A 19,081-nucleotide genomic window follows, 5' to 3' on the forward strand; every position below is an offset into this window, starting at 1 on the left:
TAGGTATCGGACATGCACACAGGTATTTGTGTCTTCAAAATCGATATTTACAAACAGATAGTTTATATTAAATGGCAGACACTCTAACTAGTAGAATCGACCCCGTTGTCCTCGTGACGTCGATCAGGGGTCCCGAATCGGTGTCAATGAGAAAAGTCGCATTACTGCATACTTCCAACCTCTCACAAAGGTCTCACAAAAGTGTGGCCAATAAATGTCTTGTTACCACAGTTGAGTCCACAATAACCCGCTTTCACGGCCAATCAGGATTACTTGACCACGAAAGGGGCTAAATCCCCCATTCACGGCCTATCAGGATTATTACATGACCATGAAAGGTGCTGGACATGAGTGCAGTCAACCATGGTAACACATGCTGGAAAAGAGGGGAGATAATAATATCTCACCTTGTTCTAATGATTAAATTATGATGAGATATGGCAATGACCCTTGTCCATTCATCGGTACGTTTGTAGTGGTATTTATAGACCGCGACCCATGTCCGTTCGTCGGTACGTTTATAATGAGAAATGGCAGCGACACATGTCCGTTCGTTTGTACGGTTATAATGACATAGGCCGCGACCAATATCTGTTCGTCGATACGTTTATAATGAGATATGGCAATGGTAGGCTATATCTACCCATGTCCGTTCGTCGGTGCGTTTGTAATGATATGCATGCCGCGACCCATGTCCGTTCATCGGTACGTTTGTAATGATACACAGGCCGCGACCCATGACCGTTCGTCGGTACGTTTGTAATGATACACAGGCCGCGACCTATGACCGTTCGTCGGTACGTTTGTAATGAGATATGGCAGCGACTCATGTCCGCTCGCGATCGTCGGTACGTTTGTAATGACATACAGGCCGCGACCCATGACCGTTCGTCGGTACGTTTGTAATGATATACAGGCCGCGACCTATGACCGTTCGTCGGTACGTCTGTATTGATAGATAGGCCGCGACCTATGACCGTTCGTCGGTACGTTTGTAATGATAGATAGGCCGCGACCCATGTCTGTTCGTCGGTACGTTTGTAATGATAGATAGGCCGCGACCCATGTCCGTTCGTCGGTACGTTTATAATTAAGGATATATAGGCCGCGACCCATGTCCGTTCGTGATCGGTGCGTTAATAAATATTTATATATGTGCGACGATTTTCGTTGTGTTAGAGTTCGTTAAGTCATCTGGAACGAAGCAATGGCAACTAGACAACATATGCGCTCGTATTTCATGATCAGGCGCGTGTAGCTGAGGGGTGTTAAATGTGTGAGCATCTTTTTTGAAGCGAGCGCCGCAGGCGCGAGTAGAATGTTGGAAGGCGTTCCTGGGGAATCTACTCCAGGTAAAAAAATGAAAATCTAGATTTCAAATGGTGCCATTTGACCGCTTTTGACAGTTTTTGCGTGATCTACCATTATGCAAAATAGTTAACACCAAATGGGTCATACTAATACATCTGTAGAGTATATCAAATATGTTTTTGTCTTGTGATGTCATAGGTAATTAGTTCATTTTAAAATATTATTTCAGGTAGATACGTTATCTTTGATGCTAAGTGTTCAATTAATGTGCACTTATACTGACTTGGAAGATATGAAATTTATCTCATCTGTTAGCAAGATTATCTGTTCGTAACGATTAAGAATTAGTTAAGGTCAGATCATCCCCCATTATATAGGTAGCATCTTTATTTCTTACCTCATATTGTTCATGCAATGATTTTACTAGAGAAACTTGTTTACGAAACGAATGTGAGTACAAAATAACTATCCACATGTAGACCAAATCATCTGCCTTTCAAAATCAGCTCCGGTTCTTTTTGTTGTCGTTTATTGATACGCTCATTTATCATTTATAATGAGCGTATCAATTAACGAAAACAAAAAGAAAGGGACGACTTCCAAACCTGTAATGCCTAGAATCAAATTAAAGTTCCTCCCAGGCAAAACTATCCCATAAACCTCCTAAAATTAACTGGCAATCCATCATGAGGGACCTAATCACACTGAAGTAACTTTTTGACCTAACGTTACACTATTTCTTCGCTGTTGATACCGAGGCGAGCTTGGCTAGTCGCGAATTATAAACCAATATACAGTTTTTATTTACAAGTTTCCAATACTTTAACAATGTATTGACTGTCATTCTCACACTCATTCTCATTCTAAAACGAGTTTCACAAAAACATACACATAAATCTCAAAAGTTACTGACCAGTACATTCCAAACGTGCCTCGAATATAAGAATTTCTCGACTTTAATACACATATTTAGGAAAATGATGTGCATGCGCGTGTTTATGTATATAATTATATGGTAGCTAGGCGCCTGAATTGATGATTAGCGAGGAGTATATTAGAATTCTCGACATTTCCTAAATTGGTCACAACTTTGGCAAACAAGTTTACAAGTGGATGAAGAATTCTCGGCTTGTCCCAAAGTGGTTATGATATTGTGATTTTGGCCCACAGATTTGCAGTAGGATAAAGAATTCTCGGCTTTTTACCAGACTGCATGACCACGATTTCGGTTCATAAGTTTATGAATTGGTCATGACTTTGCTCCACAAGTTTACAGTAGGACTAAGACTTCTTGTATACATCTTGATCTACTGGTAACTGTATTGTTACCCACAGCTGTAGACTCTGCGTTGAAATCCATTTGTATTATAAGTATACTCCTCCTGTCAGAGACATAACCCAGAACAATACAGACTATAGGAGGTGCTCAGTGATCTGCATTTGTATACTTTTCTATCTGCTTTTCTATTCATCTACACAATTCACCTACAGAAGCGTTATTGTCACGTGGAAATTAAATCATTGTGTTTGTGTCGGCCTTGACAATACTTGGGTTAAGTGCGATATAAACAAACTTTAGATTTTTAGTGGTGATTCGGACTATCTATTTCGTCTATCATTAGAATAGCCTGGTCTACTTGACGGGTAGTTCGTGTGTAACCGCCCGATATTATATACATCGGTAGAGTTGCACTAGGACAACAGCTGGTCGTAGTAAGGGATTTATCAAACGTGTGGACAGGAGTTGTCATCGAACCTGGATTTATCTACAAAACGAGTGGACATCATGCACATTGAAGAAAGTAAGTGTACAGGGCCCATCTTTCTTCGAGGAATGTCGCTTTACATGACGTTGGTTATAGAGAAGCAAGCTAGTTATGTAATAGGTAGTGTTCGTTATAGAGAGGCAAGCTAGTTATATAATAGGTAGTGTTCGTTATAGAGAGGCAAGCTAGTTATATGATAGGTAGTGTTCGTTATAGAGAGGCAAGCTAGTTATATAATAGGTAGTGTTCGTTATAGAGAGGCAAGCTAGTTATGTAATAGGTAGTGTTCGTTATAGAGAGGCAAGCTAGTTATGTAATAGGTAGTGTTCGTTATAGAGAGGCAAGTTAGTTATAGAATAGGTAGTGTTCGTTAGTTATATAATAGGTAGTGTTCGTTATAGAGAGGCAAGCTAGTTATGTAATAGGTAGTGTTCGTTATAGAGAGGCAAGTTAGTTATATAATAGGTAGTGTTCGTTATAGAGAGGCAAGCTAGTTATGTAATAGGTAGTGTTCGTTATAGAGAGGCAAGTTAGTTATGTAATAGGTAGTGTTCGTTATAGAGAGGCAAGCTAGTTATAGTAATAGGTAGTGTTCGTTATAGAGGCAAGTTAGTTATAGAATAGGTAGTGTTCGTTATAGAGAGGCAAGTTAGTTATAGAATAGGTAGTGTTCGTTATAGAGAGGCAAGTTAGTTATAGAATAGGTAGTGTTCGTTATAGAGAGGCAAGCTAGTTATGAATAGTAGTGTTCGTTATATAGTATGTAATAGGTAGTGTTCGTTATAGAGAGGCAAGCTAGTTATGTAATAGGTAGTGTTCGTTATAGAGAGGCAAGTAGTTATATAATAGGTAGTGTTCTTATAGAGAGGCAAGTTAGTTATAGAATAGGTAGTGTTCGTTTATAGAGAGGCAAGTTAGTTATATAATAGGTAGTGTTCGTTATAGAGAGGCAAGCTAGTTATGTAATAGGTAGTGTTGTTAAAGAGAGGCAAGTTAGTTATATAATAGGTAGTGTTCTTTATAGAGAGGCAAGCTAGTATATGTAATAGTAGTGTTCGTTATAGAGAGGCAAGCTATAGTAGTTTAAGCAAGTAGTTTTGTAGTGTTCTTAGAGAGGCAAGTAGTTATAATGTAGTGTTCGTTATAGAGAGGCAAGCTAGTTATGTAATAGGTAGTGTTCGTTATAGAGAGGCAAGCTAGTTATGTAATAGGTAGTGTTCGTTATAGAGAGGCAAGTAGTTATGTAATAGGTAGTGTTCGTTATAGAGAGGCAAGTAGTTATGTAATAGGTAGTGTTAGTTATAGAGAGGCAAGTCAGTTAGAATAGGTAGTGTCGTTATAGAGAGGCAAGCTAGTTATGTAATAGGTAGTGTTCGTTATAGAGAGGCAAGAGTTATATAATAGGTAGTGTTCGTTATAGAGAGGCAAGCTAGTTATGTAATAGGTAGTGTTCGTTATAGAGAGGCAAGCTAGTTATGTATAGTAGGTAGTGTTGTATGAGAGCAAGTTAATAGGTAGTGTTCGTTATAGAGAGGCAAGCTAGTTATTATAGATAGGTAGTGTTCGTTATAGAGAGGCAAGTTAGTTATAGTAATAGGTAGTGTTCGTTATAGAGAGGCAAGCTAGTTATTAATAGGTAGTGTTCGTTATAGAGAGGCAAGTTAGTTATAGAATAGGTAGTGTTCGTTATAGAGAGGCAAGTAGTTATAGAATAGGTAGTGTTCGTTTAGAGAGGCAAGTTAGTTATAAATAGGTAGTGTTCGTTATAGAGAGGCAAGCTAGTTATGTAATAGGTAGTGTTGTTAAAGAGAGGCAAGTTAGTTATATAATAGGTAGTGTTCGTTATAGAGAGGCAAGTTAGTTATAGAATAGGTAGTGTTCGTTATAGAGAGGCAAGTTAGTTATAGAATAGATAGTGGTCTTTATAAAGAGGCACACTAGTTATAGAATAGGTCCCGTAGTGTTCTGTTCAGGAAAATATTATGATATATATGGTCGAAACGTCATCTGAGGCTCACTGGATCTTCAGAATGAAATAACATTCTCCAGCTTATTTTTTAACATTGACGTCACACTGAATTTAAAACAAATAACGACGTCAAACTGAATAATCTAAAACAAATATCGATACAAATTCAGATTGTCCTTTCACCTTATATCCCTATTTTATATACGTCATAAGTTCTTCCTTTTATAGTTGATCTGCAGCTTACCAACCTAAATACACTTTGTTTAATTTACTTAACCAGTATATTTATATAATCTTCTCATACCAATGATGGGATGGCCAAACACGAGACCTGTAATAACTCTGTTACTCTGAAAAGTAAAGTTTAAAGATCTCTATTGAATAGTACAATAGACAACCAGAGTATTTCTATCCTTTATATAAACACACTGGTCTGTAGTAGAATAAGTTATTGTTGATATTAGTACACCTCACGGAGACACATGTGTGGCAGATTGTCACTTTCATAGTAATAACAACTAGGCCATGAGATCATTATTCTAACCCGACACCCGACACCCGATGTTCCCCAGTAAATCAAAGTACTCAAGATACTAAAACGTGGAGACTTCATAAAATGTTTTTGGTGAAATTAAAGGGATTTTGATCACAGATGTTTAAAATGAAAATCGAAGAAGTTTAAGACAAAACTGGACATACCATGTAGATTAGTTGATACCCGGGTTATAAGCAATACATTCTATGGTATTCCATAGGAACATGAACAGCATAAATCACTTTATCAAACATATACAAATTATATCTAGTTGAATTGGAGAAGACTGTGTCAGGTGCACACCACAGCGGTGTAGGGGCCAGCTTCAGATGTAATCGCTGGCAGCTGAGAAAGTCATTTATCGCATCTACTATATTTATTAGCAACATGGCTGGTTAGTTTGCTATATGGATGTTCATACCTATACATGTATAGCATATGGGATGTTCATTGCTTCATACTCAACAGCATAGAAGTTGATATCACATTTAAACCACAACATTGGACCAGAGGAAACAAACATCAAGTCGAAATACAAAGACAAATATTTGGGACAAGGGTGATATTCCAGTAAATATATCTGTGGGACAAGGGTGACACTGAAGTAAAGGGTCAAGGGTAACACTGAAGAAAAGGGTCAAGGATGACACTGAAGTAAAGGGTCATGGGTGACACTGAAGTAAAGGGACAAGGGTGACACTGAAGTAAAGGGTCAAGGGTGACACTGAAGTAAAGGGTCAAGGGTGACACTGAAGTAAAGGGTCAAAGGTGACACTGAAGTAAAGGGACATGGGTGACACTGAAGTAAAGGGTCAAGGGTGACACTGAAGTAAAGGGACAAGGGTGACACTGAAGTAAAGGGTCAAAGGTGACACTGAAGTAAAGGGACATGGGTGACACAGAAGTAAAGGGTCAAGGGTGACACTGAAGTAAAGGGTCAAGGGTGACACTGAAGTAAAGGGTCAAGGGTGACACTGAAGTAAAGGGTCAAGGGTGACACTGAAGTAAAGGGACAAGGGTGACACTGAAGTAAAGGGTCAAGGGTGACACTGAAGTAAAGGGTCAAGGGTGACACTGAAGTAAAGGGTCAAGGGTGACACTGAAGTAAAGGGTCAAGGGTGACACTGAAGTAAAGGGTCAAGGGTGACACTGAAGTAAAGGGACATGGGTGACACTGAAGTAAAGGGACAAGGGTGACACTGAAGTAAAGGGTCAAGGGTGACACTGAAGTAAAGGGTCAAGGGTGACACTGAAGTAAAGGGTCAAGGGTGACACTGAAGTAAAGGGTCATGGGTGACACTGAAGTAAAGGGACAAGGGTGACACTGAAGTAAAGGGTCAAGGGTGACACTGAAGTAAAGGGTCAAGGGTGACACTGAAGTAAAGGGTCAAGGGTGACACTGAAGTAAAGGGTCAAGGGTGACACTGAAGTAAAGGGTCAAGGGTGACACTGAAGTAAAGGGTCAAGGGTGACACTGAAGTAAAGGGTCAAGGGTGACACTGAAGTAAAGAAACAAGGGTGACACTGAAGTAAAGGGTCAAGGGTGACACTGAAGTAAAGGGTCAAGGGTGACACTGAAGTAAAGGGTCAAGGGTGACACTGAAGTAAAGAAAGAAGGGTGACACTGAAGTAAAGGGTCAAGGGTGACACTGAAGTAAAGGGTCAAGGGTGACACTGAAGTAAAGGGTCAAGGGTGACACTGAAGTAAAGGGTCAAGGGTGACACTGAAGTAAAGGGTCAAGGGTGACACTGAAGTAAAGGGTCAAGGGTGACACTGAAGTAAAGGGTCAAGGGTGACACTGAAGTAAAGGGACAAGGGTGACACTGAAGTAAAGGGACAAGGGATGACATTGAAGTAAAGGGTCAAGGGTGACACTGAAGTAAAGGGTCAAGGGTGACACTGAAGTAAGGGACAAGGGTGACACTGAAGTAAAGGGACAAGGGATGACACTGAAGTAAAGGGTCAAGGGTGACACTGAAGTAAAGGAAGGGTGACATGAAGTAAAGGGACAAGGGTGACACTGAAGTAAAGGGTCAAGGGTGACACTGAAGTAAAGGGACAAGGGTGACACTGAAGTAAAGGGACAAGGGTGACACTGAAGTAAAGGGTCAAGGGTGACACTGAAGTAAAGGACATGGGTGACACTGAAGTAAAGGGACAAGTGGTGACACTGAAGTAAAGGGACAAGGGTGACACTGAAGTAAAGGGACAAGGGTGACACTGAAGTAAAGTGTCAAGGGTGACAACTGAAGTAAAGGGTCAAGGGTGACACTGAAGTAAAGGGTCAAGGGTGACACTGAAGTAAAGGGTCAAGGGTGACACTGAAGTAAAGGGTCAAGGGTGACACTGAAGTAAAGGGTCAAGGGTGACACTGAAGTAAAGGGTCAAGGGTGACACTGAAGTAAAGGGTCAAGGGTGACACTGAAGTAAAGGGACAAGGGTGACACTGAAGTAAAGGGCAAGGGTAACACTGAAGTAAAGGGTCAAGGGTGACACTGAAGTAAAGGGTCAAGGGTGACACTGAAGTAAAGGGTCATGGGTGACACTGAAGTAAAGGGACAAGGGTGACACTGAAGTAAAGGGTCAAGGGTGACACTGAAGTAAAGGGTCAAGGGTGACACTGAAGTAAAGGGTCAGGGTGACACTGAAGTAAAGGGACAAGGGTGACACTGAAGTAAAGGGTCAAGGGTGACACTGAAGTAAAGGGACAAGGGTGACACTGAAGTAAAGGGTCAAAGGTGACACTGAAGTAAAGGGTCAAGGGTGACACTGAAGTAAAGGGTCAAGGGTGACACTGAAGTAAAGGGTCAAGGGTGACACTGAAGTAAAGGGTCAAGGGTGACACTGAAGTAAAGGGTCAAGGGTGACACTGAAGTAAAGGGTCAAGGGTGACACTGAAGTAAAGGGACAAGGGTGACACTGAAGTAAAGGGTCAAGGGTGACACTGAAGTAAAGGGTCAAGGGTGACACTGAAGTAAAGGGTCAAGGGTGACACTGAAGTAAAGGGTCAAGGGTGACACTGAAGTAAAGGGTCAAGGGTGACACTGAAGTAAAGGGTCAAGGGTGACACTGAAGTAAAGGGACATGGGTGACACTGAAGTAAAGGGACAAGGGTGACACTGAAGTAAAGGGTCAAGGGTGACACTGAAGTAAAGGGTCAAGGGTGACACTGAAGTAAAGGGTCAAGGGTGACACTGAAGTAAAGGGACAAGGGTGACACTGAAGTAAAGGGTCAAGGGTGACACTGAAGTAAAGGGTCAAGGGTGACACTGAAGTAAAGGGTCAAGGGTGACACTGAAGTAAAGGGTCAAGGGTGACACTGAAGTAAAGGGACAAGGGTGACACTGAAGTAAAGGGTCAAGGGTGACACTGAAGTAAAGGGACAAGGGTGACACTGAAGTAAAGGGTCAAGGGTGACACTGAAGTAAAGGGTCAAGGGTGACACTGAAGTAAAGGGTCAAGGGTGACACTGAAGTAAAGGGTCAAGGGTGACACTGAAGTAAAGGGTCAAGGGTGACACTGAAGTAAAGGGTAAGGGTGACACTGAGTAAGGAGGTGACACTGAAGTAAAGGGTCAAGGGTGACACTGAAGTAAAGGGTCAAGGGTGACACTGAAGTAAAGGTCAAGGGTGACACTGAAGTAAAGGGTCAAGGGTGACACTGAAGTAAAGGGTCAAGGGTGACACTGAAGTAAAGGGTCAAGGGTGACACTGAAGTAAAGGGTCAAGGGTGACACTGAAGTAAAGGGTCAAGGGTGACACTGAAGTAAAGGGTCAAGGGTGACACTGAAGTAAAGGGTCAAGGGTGACACTGAAGTAAAGGGTCAAGGGTGACACTGAAGTAAAGGGTCAAGGGTGACACTGAAGTAAAGGGTCAAGGGTGACACTGAAGTAAAGGGTCAAGGGTGACACTGAAGTAAAGGGTCAAGGGTGACACTGAAGTAAAGGGTCAAGGGTGACACTGAAGTAAAGGGTCAAGGGGTGACACTGAAGTAAAGGGTCAAGGGTGACACTGAAGTAAAGGACAAGGGTGACACTGAAGTAAAGGGTCAAGGGTGACACTGAAGTAAAGGGTCAAGGGTGACACTGAAGTAAAGGGTCAAGGGTGACACTGAAGTAAAGGGTCAAGGGTGACACTGAAGTAAAGGGTCAAGGGTGACACTGAAGTAAAGGGTCAAGGGTGACACTGAAGTAAAGGGTCAAGGGTGACACTGAAGTAAAGGGTCAAGGGTGACACTGAAGTAAAGGGTCAAGGGTGACACTGAAGTAAAGGGTCAAGGGTGACACTGAAGTAAAGGGTCAAGGGTGACACTGAAGTAAAGGGCAAGGGTGACACTGAAGTAAAGGGTCAAGGGTGACACTGAAGTAAAGGGACAAGGGTGACACTGAAGTAAAGGGTCAAGGGTGACACTGAAGTAAAGGGTCAAGGGTGACACTGAAGTAAAGGGTCAAGGGTGACACTGAAGTAAAGGGACATCGGGTGACAGCGTCGTGTAGGGACATCTGAAGTAAAGGGTCAAGGGTGACACTGAAGTAAAGGGTCAAGGGTGACACTGAAGTAAAGGGTCAAGGGTGACACTGAAGTAAAGGGTCATGGGTGACACTGAAGTAAAGGGACAAGGGTGACACTGAAGTAAAGGGTCAAGGGTGACACTGAAGTAAAGGGTCAAGGGTGACACTGAAGTAAAGGGTCAAGGGTGACACTGAAGTAAAGGGACAAGGGTGACACTGAAGTAAAGGGTCAAGGGTGACACTGAAGTAAAGGGTCAAGGGTGACACTGAAGTAAAGGGTCAAGGGTGACACTGAAGTAAAGGGTCAAGGGTGACACTGAAGTAAAGGGTCAAGGGTGACACTGAAGTAAAGGGTCATGGGTGACACTGAAGTAAAGGGACAAGGGTGACACTGAAGTAAAGGGTCAAGGGTGACACTGAAGTAAAGGGTCAAGGGTGACACTGAAGTAAAGGGTCAAGGGTGACACTGAAGTAAAGGGACAAGGGTGACACTGAAGTAAAGGGTCAAGGGTGACACTGAAGTAAAGGGTCAAGGGTGACACTGAAGTAAAGAAACAAGAGTGACACTGAAGTAAAGGGTCAAGGGTGACACTGAAGTAAAGGGTCAAGGGTGACACTGAAGTAAAGGGTCAAAGGTGACACTGAAGTAAAGGGTCAAGGGTGACACTGAAGTAAAGGGTCAAGGGTGACACTGAAGTAAAGGGTCAAGGGTGACACTGAAGTAAAGGGACAAGGGTGACACTGAAGTAAAGGGTCAAGGGTGACACTGAAGTAAAGGGTCAAGGGTGACACTGAAGTAAAGGGTCAAGGGTGACACTGAAGTAAAGGGTCAAGGGTGACACTGAAGTAAAGGGTCAAGGGTGACACTGAAGTAAAACAAGGGTGACACTGAAGTAAAGGGCAAGGGTGACACTGAAGTAAAGGGTCAAGGGTGACACTGAAGTAAAGGGTCAAGGGTGACACTGAAGTAAAGGGTCAAGGGTGACACTGAAGTAAAGGGTCAAGGGTGACACTGAAGTAAAGGGTCAAGGGTGACACTGAAGTAAAGGGTCAAGGGTGACACTGAAGTAAAGGGTCAAGGGTGACACTGAAGTAAAGGGTCAAGGGTGACACTGAAGTAAAGGGTCAAGGGTGACACTGAAGTAAAGGGTCAAGGGTGACACTGAAGTAAAGGGTCAAGGGTGACACTGAAGTAAAGGGTCAAGGGTGACACTGAAGTAAAGGGTCAAGGGTGACACTGAAGTAAAGGAACAAGGGTAACACTGAAGTAAAGGGTCAAGGGTGACACTGAAGTAAAGGGTCAAGGGTGACACTGAAGTAAAGGGTCATGGGTGACACTGAAGTAAAGGGACAAGGGTGACACAAGGGTCAAGGGTGACACTGAAGTAAAGGGACAAGGGTGACACTGAAGTAAAGGGTCAAGGGTGACACTGAAGTAAAGGGTCAAGGGTGACACTGAAGTAAAGGGTCAAGGGTGACACTGAAGTAAAGGGTCAAGGGTGACACTGAAGTAAAGGGTCAAGGGTGACACTGAAGTAAAGGGTCAAGGGTGACACTGAAGTAAAGGGTCATGGGTGACACTGAAGTAAAGGGACAAGGGTGACACTGAAGTAAAGGGTCAAGGGTGACACTGAAGTAAAGGGTCAAGGGTGACACTGAAGTAAAGGGTCAAGGGTGACACTGAAGTAAAGGGTCAAGGGTGACACTGAAGTAAAGGGTCAAGGGTGACACTGAAGTAAAGGGTCAAGGGTGACACTGAAGTAAAGGGTCAAGGGTGACACTGAAGTAAAGGGTCAAGGGTGACACTGAAGTAAAGGGACAAGGGTGACACTGAAGTAAAGGGTCAAGGGTGACACTGAAGTAAAGGGTCAAGGGTGACACTGAAGTAAAGGGTCAAGGGTGACACTGAAGTAAAGGGTCAAGGGTGACACTGAAGTAAAGGGTCAAGGGTGACACTGAAGTAAAGGGTCAAGGGTGACACTGAAGTAAAGGGTCAAGGGTGACACTGAAGTAAAGGGTCAAGGGTGACACTGAAGTAAAGGGTCAAGGGTGACACTGAAGTAAAGGGACAAGGGTGACACTGAAGTAAAGGGTCAAGGGTGACACTGAAGTAAAGGGTCAAGGGTGACACTGAAGTAAAGGGTCAAGGGTGACACTGAAGTAAAGGGTCAAGGGTGACACTGAAGTAAAGGGACAAGGGTGACACTGAAGTAAAGGGTCAAGGGTGACACTGAAGTAAAGGGTCAAGGGTGACACTGAAGTAAAGGGTCAAGGGTGACACTAAGTAAAGGGACAAGGGTGACACTGAAGTAAAGGGACAAGGGTGACACTGAAGTAAAGGGTCAAGGGTCACACTGAAGTAAAGGGTCAAGGGTGACACTGAAGTAAAGGGTCAAGGGTGACACTGAAGTAAAGGGTCATGGGTGACACTGAAGTAAAGGGTCAAGGGTGACACTGAAGTAAAGGGTCAAGGGTGACACTGAAGTAAAGGGTCAAGGGTGACACTGAAGTAAAGGGTCAAGGGTGACACTGAAGTAAAGGGTCAAGGGTGACACTGAAGTAAAGGGTCAAGGGTGACACTGAAGTAAAGGGACAAGGGTGACACTGAAGTAAAGGGTCAAGGGTGACACTGAAGTAAAGGGTCAAGGGTGACACTGAAGTAAAGGGTCAAGGGTGACACTGAAGTAAAGGGACAAGGGTGACACTGAAGTAAAGGGACAAGGGTGACACTGAAGTAAAGGGTCAAGGGTGACACTGAAGTAAAGGGTCAAGGGTGACACTGAAGTAAAGGGTCATGGGTGACACTGAAGTAAAGGGACAAGGGTGACACTGAAGTAAAGGGTCAAGGGTGACACTGAAGTAAAGGGTCAAGGGTGACACTGAAGTAAAGGGTCAAGTGGTAAACACTGAAGTAAAGGGTCAAGGGTGACACTGAAGTAAAGGGTCAAGGGTGACACTGAAGTAAAGGACAAGGGTGACACTGAAGTAAAGGGTGACACTGAGTAAGGGTCAAGGTGACACTGAAGTAAAGGGTCAAGGGTGACACTGAAGTAAAGGGTCAAGGGTGACACTGAAGTAAAGGGTCAAGGGTGACACTGAAGTAAAGGGTCAAGGGTGACACTGAAGTAAAGGGACAAGGGTGACACTGAAGTAAAGGGTCAAGGGTGACACTGAAGTAAAGGGTCAAGGGTGACACTGAAGTAAAGGGACAAGGGTGACACTGAAGTAAAGGGTCAAGGGTGACACTGAAGTAAAGGGTCAAGGGTGACACTGAAGTAAAGGGTCAAGGGTGACACTGAAGTAAAGGGACAAGGGTGACACTGAAGTAAAGGGTCAAGGGTGACACTGAAGTAAAGGGTCAAGGGTGACACTGAAGTAAAGGGTCATGGGTGACACTGAAGTAAAGGGACAAGGGTGACACTGAAGTAAAGGGTCAAGGGTGACACTGAAGTAAAGGGTCAAGGGTGACACTGAAGTAAAGGGTCAAGGGTGACACTGAAGTAAAGGGTCAAGGGTGACACTGAAGTAAAGGGTCAAGGGTGACACTGAAGTAAAGGGACAAGGGTGACACTGAAGTAAAGGGTCAAGGGTGACACTGAAGTAAAGGGTCAAGGGTGACACTGAAGTAAAGGACAAGGGTGACACTGAAGTAAAGGAAAGGTGACACTGAAGTAAAGGGTCAAGGGTGACACTGAAGTAAAGGGACAAGGGGACACTGAAGTAAAGGGTCAAGGGTGACACTGAAGTAAAGGGTCAAGGGTGACACTGAAGTAAAGGGTCAAGGGTGACACTGAAGTAAAGGGTCAAGGGTGACACTGAAGTAAAGGGTCAAGGGTGACACTGAAGTAAAGGGTCAAGGGTGACACTGAAGTAAAGGGTCAAGGGTGACACTGAAGTAAAGGGTCAAGGGTGACACTGAAGTAAAGGGTCAAGGGTGACACTGAAGTAAAGGGTCAAGGGTGACACTGAAGTAAAGGGTCAAGGGTGACACTGAAGTAAAGGGACATGGGTGACACTAAAGTAAAGGAACAAGGGTGACACTGAAGTAAAGGGTCAAGGGTGACACTGACACTGAAGTAAAGGGACAAGGGTGACACTGAAGTAAAGGGGACAAGGGTGACACTGAAGTAAAGGGTCAAGGGTGACACTGAAGTAAAGGGACAAGGGTGACACTGAAGTAAAGGAACAAGGGTGACACTGAAGTAAAGGGTCAAGGGTGACACTGAAGTAAAGGGTCAAGGGTGACACTGAAGTAAAGGGACAAGGGTGACACTGAAGTAAAGGGTCAAGGGTGACACTGAAGTAAAGGGTCAAGGGTGACACTGAAGTAAAGGGACAAGGGTGACACTGAAGTAAAGGGTCAAGGGTGACACTGAAGTAAAGGTACAAGGGTGACACTGAAGTAAAGGAACATGGGTGACACTGAAGTAAAGGGTCAAAGGTGACACTGAAGTAAAGGGTCAAGGGTGACACTGAAGTAAAGGGTCAAGGGTGACACTGAAGTAAAGGGTCAAGGGTGACACTGAAGTAAAGGGTCAAGGGTGACACTGAAGTAAAGGGTCAAGGGTGACACTGAAGTAAAGGGTCAAGGGTGACACTGAAGTAAAGGGTCAAGGGGTGACACTGAAGTAAAGGGTCAAGGGTGACACTGAAGTAAAGGGTCAAGGGTGACACTGAAGTAAAGGGTCAAGGGTGACACTGAAGTAAAGGGTCAAGGGTGACACTGAAGTAAAGGGACAAGGGTGACACTGAAGTAAAGGGTCAAGGGTGACACTGAAGTAAAGGGTCAAGGGTGACACTGAAGTAAAGGGACAAGGGTGACACTGAAGTAAAGGGTCAAGGGTGACACTGAAGTAAAGGGTCAAGGGTGACACTGAAGTAAAGGGTCAAGGGTGACACTGAAGTAAAGGGTCAAGGGTGACACTGAAGTAAAGGGTCAAGGGTGACACTGAAGTAAAGGGACAAGGGTGACACTGAAGTAAAGGGTCAAGGGTGACACTGAAGTAAAGGGTCAAGGGTGACACTGAAGTAAAGGGTCAAGGGTGACACTGAAGTAAAGGGTCAAGGGTGACACTGAAGTAAAGGGACAAGGGTGACACTGAAGTAAAGGGTCAAGGGTGACACTGAAGTAAAGGGTCAAGGGTGACACTGAAGTAAAGGGTCAAGGGTGACACTGAAGTAAAGGGTCAAGGGTGACACTGAAGTAAAGGGTCAAGGGTGACACTGAAAGGGGACAAGGGTGACACTGAAGTAAAGGGACAAGGGTGACACTGAAGTAAAGGGTCAAGGGTGACACTGAAGTAAAGGGTCAAGGGTGACACTGAAGTAAAGGAACATGGGTGACACTGAAGTAAAGGGACAAGGGTGACACTGAAGTAAAGGGTCAAGGGTGACACTGAAGTAAAGGGTCAAGGGTGACACTGAAGTAAAGGGACATGGGGGACACTGAAGTAAAGGGACAAGGGTGACACTGAAGTAAAGGGTCAAGGGTGACACTGAAGTAAAGGGACAAGGGGTGACACTGAAGTAAAGGGTCAAGGGTGACACTGAAGTAAAGGGTCAAGGGTGACACTGAAGTAAAGGAACAAGGGTGACACTGAAGTAAAGGGTCAAGGGTGACACTGAAGTAAAGGGTCAAGGGTGACACTGAAGTAAAGGGTCAAGGGTGACACTGAAGTAAAGGGTCAAGGGTGACACTGAAGTAAAGGGTCAAGGGTGACACTGAAGTAAAGGGTCAAGGGTGACACTGAAGTAAAGGGTCAAGGGTGACACTGAAGTAAAGGGACAAGGGTGACACTGAAGTAAAGGGTCAAGGGTGACACTGAAGTAAAGGGTCAAGGGTGACACTGAAGTAAAGGGACAAGGGTGACACTGAAGTAAAGGGTCAAGGGTGACACTGAAGTAAAGGGTCAAGGGTGACACTGAAGTAAAGGGTCAAGGGTGACACTGAAGTAAAGGGACAAGGGTGACACTGAAGTAAAGGGTCAAGGGTGACACTGAAGTAAAGGGTCAAGGGTGACACTGAAGTAAAGGGTCAAGGGTGACACTGAAGTAAAGGGTCAAGGGTGACACTGAAGTAAAGGGTCAAGGGTGACACTGAAGTAAAGGGACAAGGGTGACACTGAAGTAAAGGGTCAAGGGTGACACTGAAGTAAAGGGTCAAGGGTGACACTGAAGTAAAGGGTCAAGGGTGACACTGAAGTAAAGGGTCAAGGGTGACACTGAAGTAAAGGGTCAAGGGTGACACTGAAGTAAAGGGTCAAGGGTGACACTGAAGTAAAGGGTCAAGGGTGACACTGAAGTAAAGGGACAAGGGTGACACTGAAGTAAAGGGTCAAGGGTGACACTGAAGTAAAGGGTCAAGGGTGACACTGAAGTAAAGGGTCAAGGGTGACACTGAAGTAAAGGGTCAAGGGTGACACTGAAGTAAAGGGTCAAGGGTGACACTGAAGTAAAGGTCAAGGGTGACACTGAAGTAAAGGGTCAAGGGTGACACTGAAGTAAAGGGACAAGGGTGACACTGAAGTAAAGGGTCAAGGGTGACACTGAAGTAAAGGGTCAAGGGTGACACTGAAGTAAAGGGTCAAGGGTGACACTGAAGTAAAGGGTCAAGGGTGACACTGAAGTAAAGGGTCAAGGGTGACACTGAAGTAAAGGGACAAGGGTGACACTGAAGTAAAGGGTCAAGGGTGACACTGAAGTAAAGGGTCAAGGGTGACACTGAAGTAAAGGGACAAGGGTGACACTGAAGTAAAGGGTCAAGGGTGACACTGAAGTAAAGGGTCAAGGGTGACACTGAAGTAAAGGGTCAAGGGTGACACTGAAGTAAAGGGTCAAGGGTGACACTGAAGTAAAGGGTCAAGGGTGACACTGAAGTAAAGGGTCAAGGGTGACACTGAAGTAAAGGGTCAAGGGTGACACTGAAGTAAAGGGTCAAGGGTGACACTGAAGTAAAGGGTCAAGGGTGACACTGAAGTAAAGGGTCAAGGGTGACACTGAAGTAAAGGGTCAAGGGTGACACTGAAGTAAAGGGACAAGGGTGACACTGAAGTAAAGGGTCAAGGGTGACACTGAAGTAAAGGGTCAAGGGTGACACTGAAGTAAAGGGACAAGGGTGACACTGAAGTAAAGGGACAAGGGTGACACTGAAGTAAAGGGTCAAGGGTGACACTGAAGTAAAGGGTCAAGGGTGACACTGAAGTAAAGGGACAAGGGTGACACTGAAGTAAAGGGTCAAGGGTGACACTGAAGTAAAGGGTCAAGGGTGACACTGAAGTAAAGGGTCAAGGGTGACACTGAAGTAAAGGGTCAAGGGTGACACTGAAGTAAAGGGTCAAGGGTGACACTGAAGTAAAGGGTCAAGGGTGACACTGAAGTAAAGGGTCAAGGGTGACACTGAAGTAAAGGGTCAAGGGTGACACTGAAGTAAAGGGTCAAGGGTGACACTGAAGTAAGGTCAAGGGTGACACTGAAGTAAAGGGTCAAGGGTGACACTGAAGTAAAGGGTCAAGGGTGACACTGAAGTAAAGGGTCACATGGTGACACTGAAGTAAAGGGTCAAGGGTGACACTGAAGTAAAGGGACAAGGGTGACACTGAAGTAAAGGCAAGGGTGACACTGAAGTAAAGGGTACAAGGGTGACACTGAAGTAAAGGGACAAGGGTGACACTGAAGTAAAGGGTCAAGGGTGACACTGAAGTAAAGGGACAAGGGTGACACTGAAGTAAAGGGACAAGGGTGACACTGAAGTAAAGGGTCAAGGGTGACACTGAAGTAAAGGGACATGGGTGACACTGAAGTAAAGGGACAAGGGTGACACTGAAGTAAAGGGACAAGGGTGACACTGAAGTAAAGGGTCAAGGGTGACACTGAAGTAAAGGGACAAGGGTGACACTGAAGTAAAGGGACAAGGGTGACACTGAAGTAAAGGGACAAGGGTGACACTGAAGTAAAGGGACAAGGGTGACACTGAAGTAAAGGGTCAAGGGTGACACTGAAGTAAAGGGACAAGGGTGACACTGAAGTAAAGGGTCAAGGGTGACACTGAAGTAAAGGGACAAGGGTGACACTGAAGTAAAGGGTCAAGGGTGACACTGAAGTAAAGGGTCAAGGGTGACACTGAAGTAAAGGGTCAAGGGTGACACTGAAGTAAAGGGTCAAGGGTGACACTGAAGTAAAGGGTCAAGGGTGACACTGAAGTAAAGGGTCAAGGGTGACACTGAAGTAAAGGGTCAAGGGTGACACTGAAGTAAAGGGACAAGGGTGACACTGAAGTAAAGGGACAAGGGTGACACTGAAGTAAAGGGTCAAGGGTGACACTGAAGTAAAGGGACAGGGGTGACACTGAAGTAAAGGGACAAGGGTGACACTGAAGTAAAGGGTCAAGGGTGACACTGAAGTAAAGGGGACAAGGGTGACACTGAAGTAAAGGGTCAAGGGTGACACTGAAGTAAAGGGCAAGGGTGACACTGAAGTAAAGGGACAAGGGTGACACTGAAGTAAAGGGTCAAGGGTGACACTGAAGTAAAGGGACAAGGGTGACACTGAAGTAAAGGGTCAAGGGTGACACTGAAGTAAAGGGACAAGGGTGACACTGAAGTAAAGGGACAAAGGGTGACACTGAAGTAAAGGGTCAAAGGTGACACTGAAGTAAAGGGACAAGGGTGACACTGAAGTAAAGGGTCAAGGGTGACACTGAAGTAAAGGGACAAGGGTGACACTGAAGTAAAGGGTCAAGGGTGACACTGAAGTAAAGGGTCAAGGGTGACACTGAAGTATAAAGGGACAAGGGTGACATTCAAGTAGACAAGGTGACATTTAAGTGGACAAGGGTGACATTCAAAGTTGAGGGACAAGGTGACATTCAAGTAGAGAGACAAGGGTGACATTCAAGTTGATGGACAAGGGTGACAATAATTTCAAGTTGAGGGACAAGGGTGACATTCAAGTTGAGGGACAAGGGTGACATTCAAGTTGAGGGACAAGGGT

At 44.6% G+C, this 19,081-nt stretch overlaps 1 protein-coding gene across 1 annotated transcript in view; it reads left to right on the forward strand.

Moving 5' to 3' along the window:
• Positions 1-2,897: 2,897 nt before the first annotated feature.
• LOC138319446 (synaptotagmin-14-like) overlaps positions 2,898-19,081 on the forward strand; it is a 165,674-nt gene continuing 149,490 nt past the window's right edge. The window contains exon 1 of the mRNA XM_069262602.1: positions 2,898-3,113. Coding sequence (XP_069118703.1) covers positions 3,098-3,113 — 16 coding nt within the window. The 5' untranslated portion in view covers positions 2,898-3,097. The remainder of the gene's footprint in view (positions 3,114-19,081) is intronic.

Source organism: Argopecten irradians, chromosome 3 (assembly GCF_041381155.1).
Source record: "Argopecten irradians isolate NY chromosome 3, Ai_NY, whole genome shotgun sequence".
Classification (NCBI taxonomy): Eukaryota; Metazoa; Mollusca; class Bivalvia; order Pectinida; family Pectinidae; genus Argopecten; species Argopecten irradians.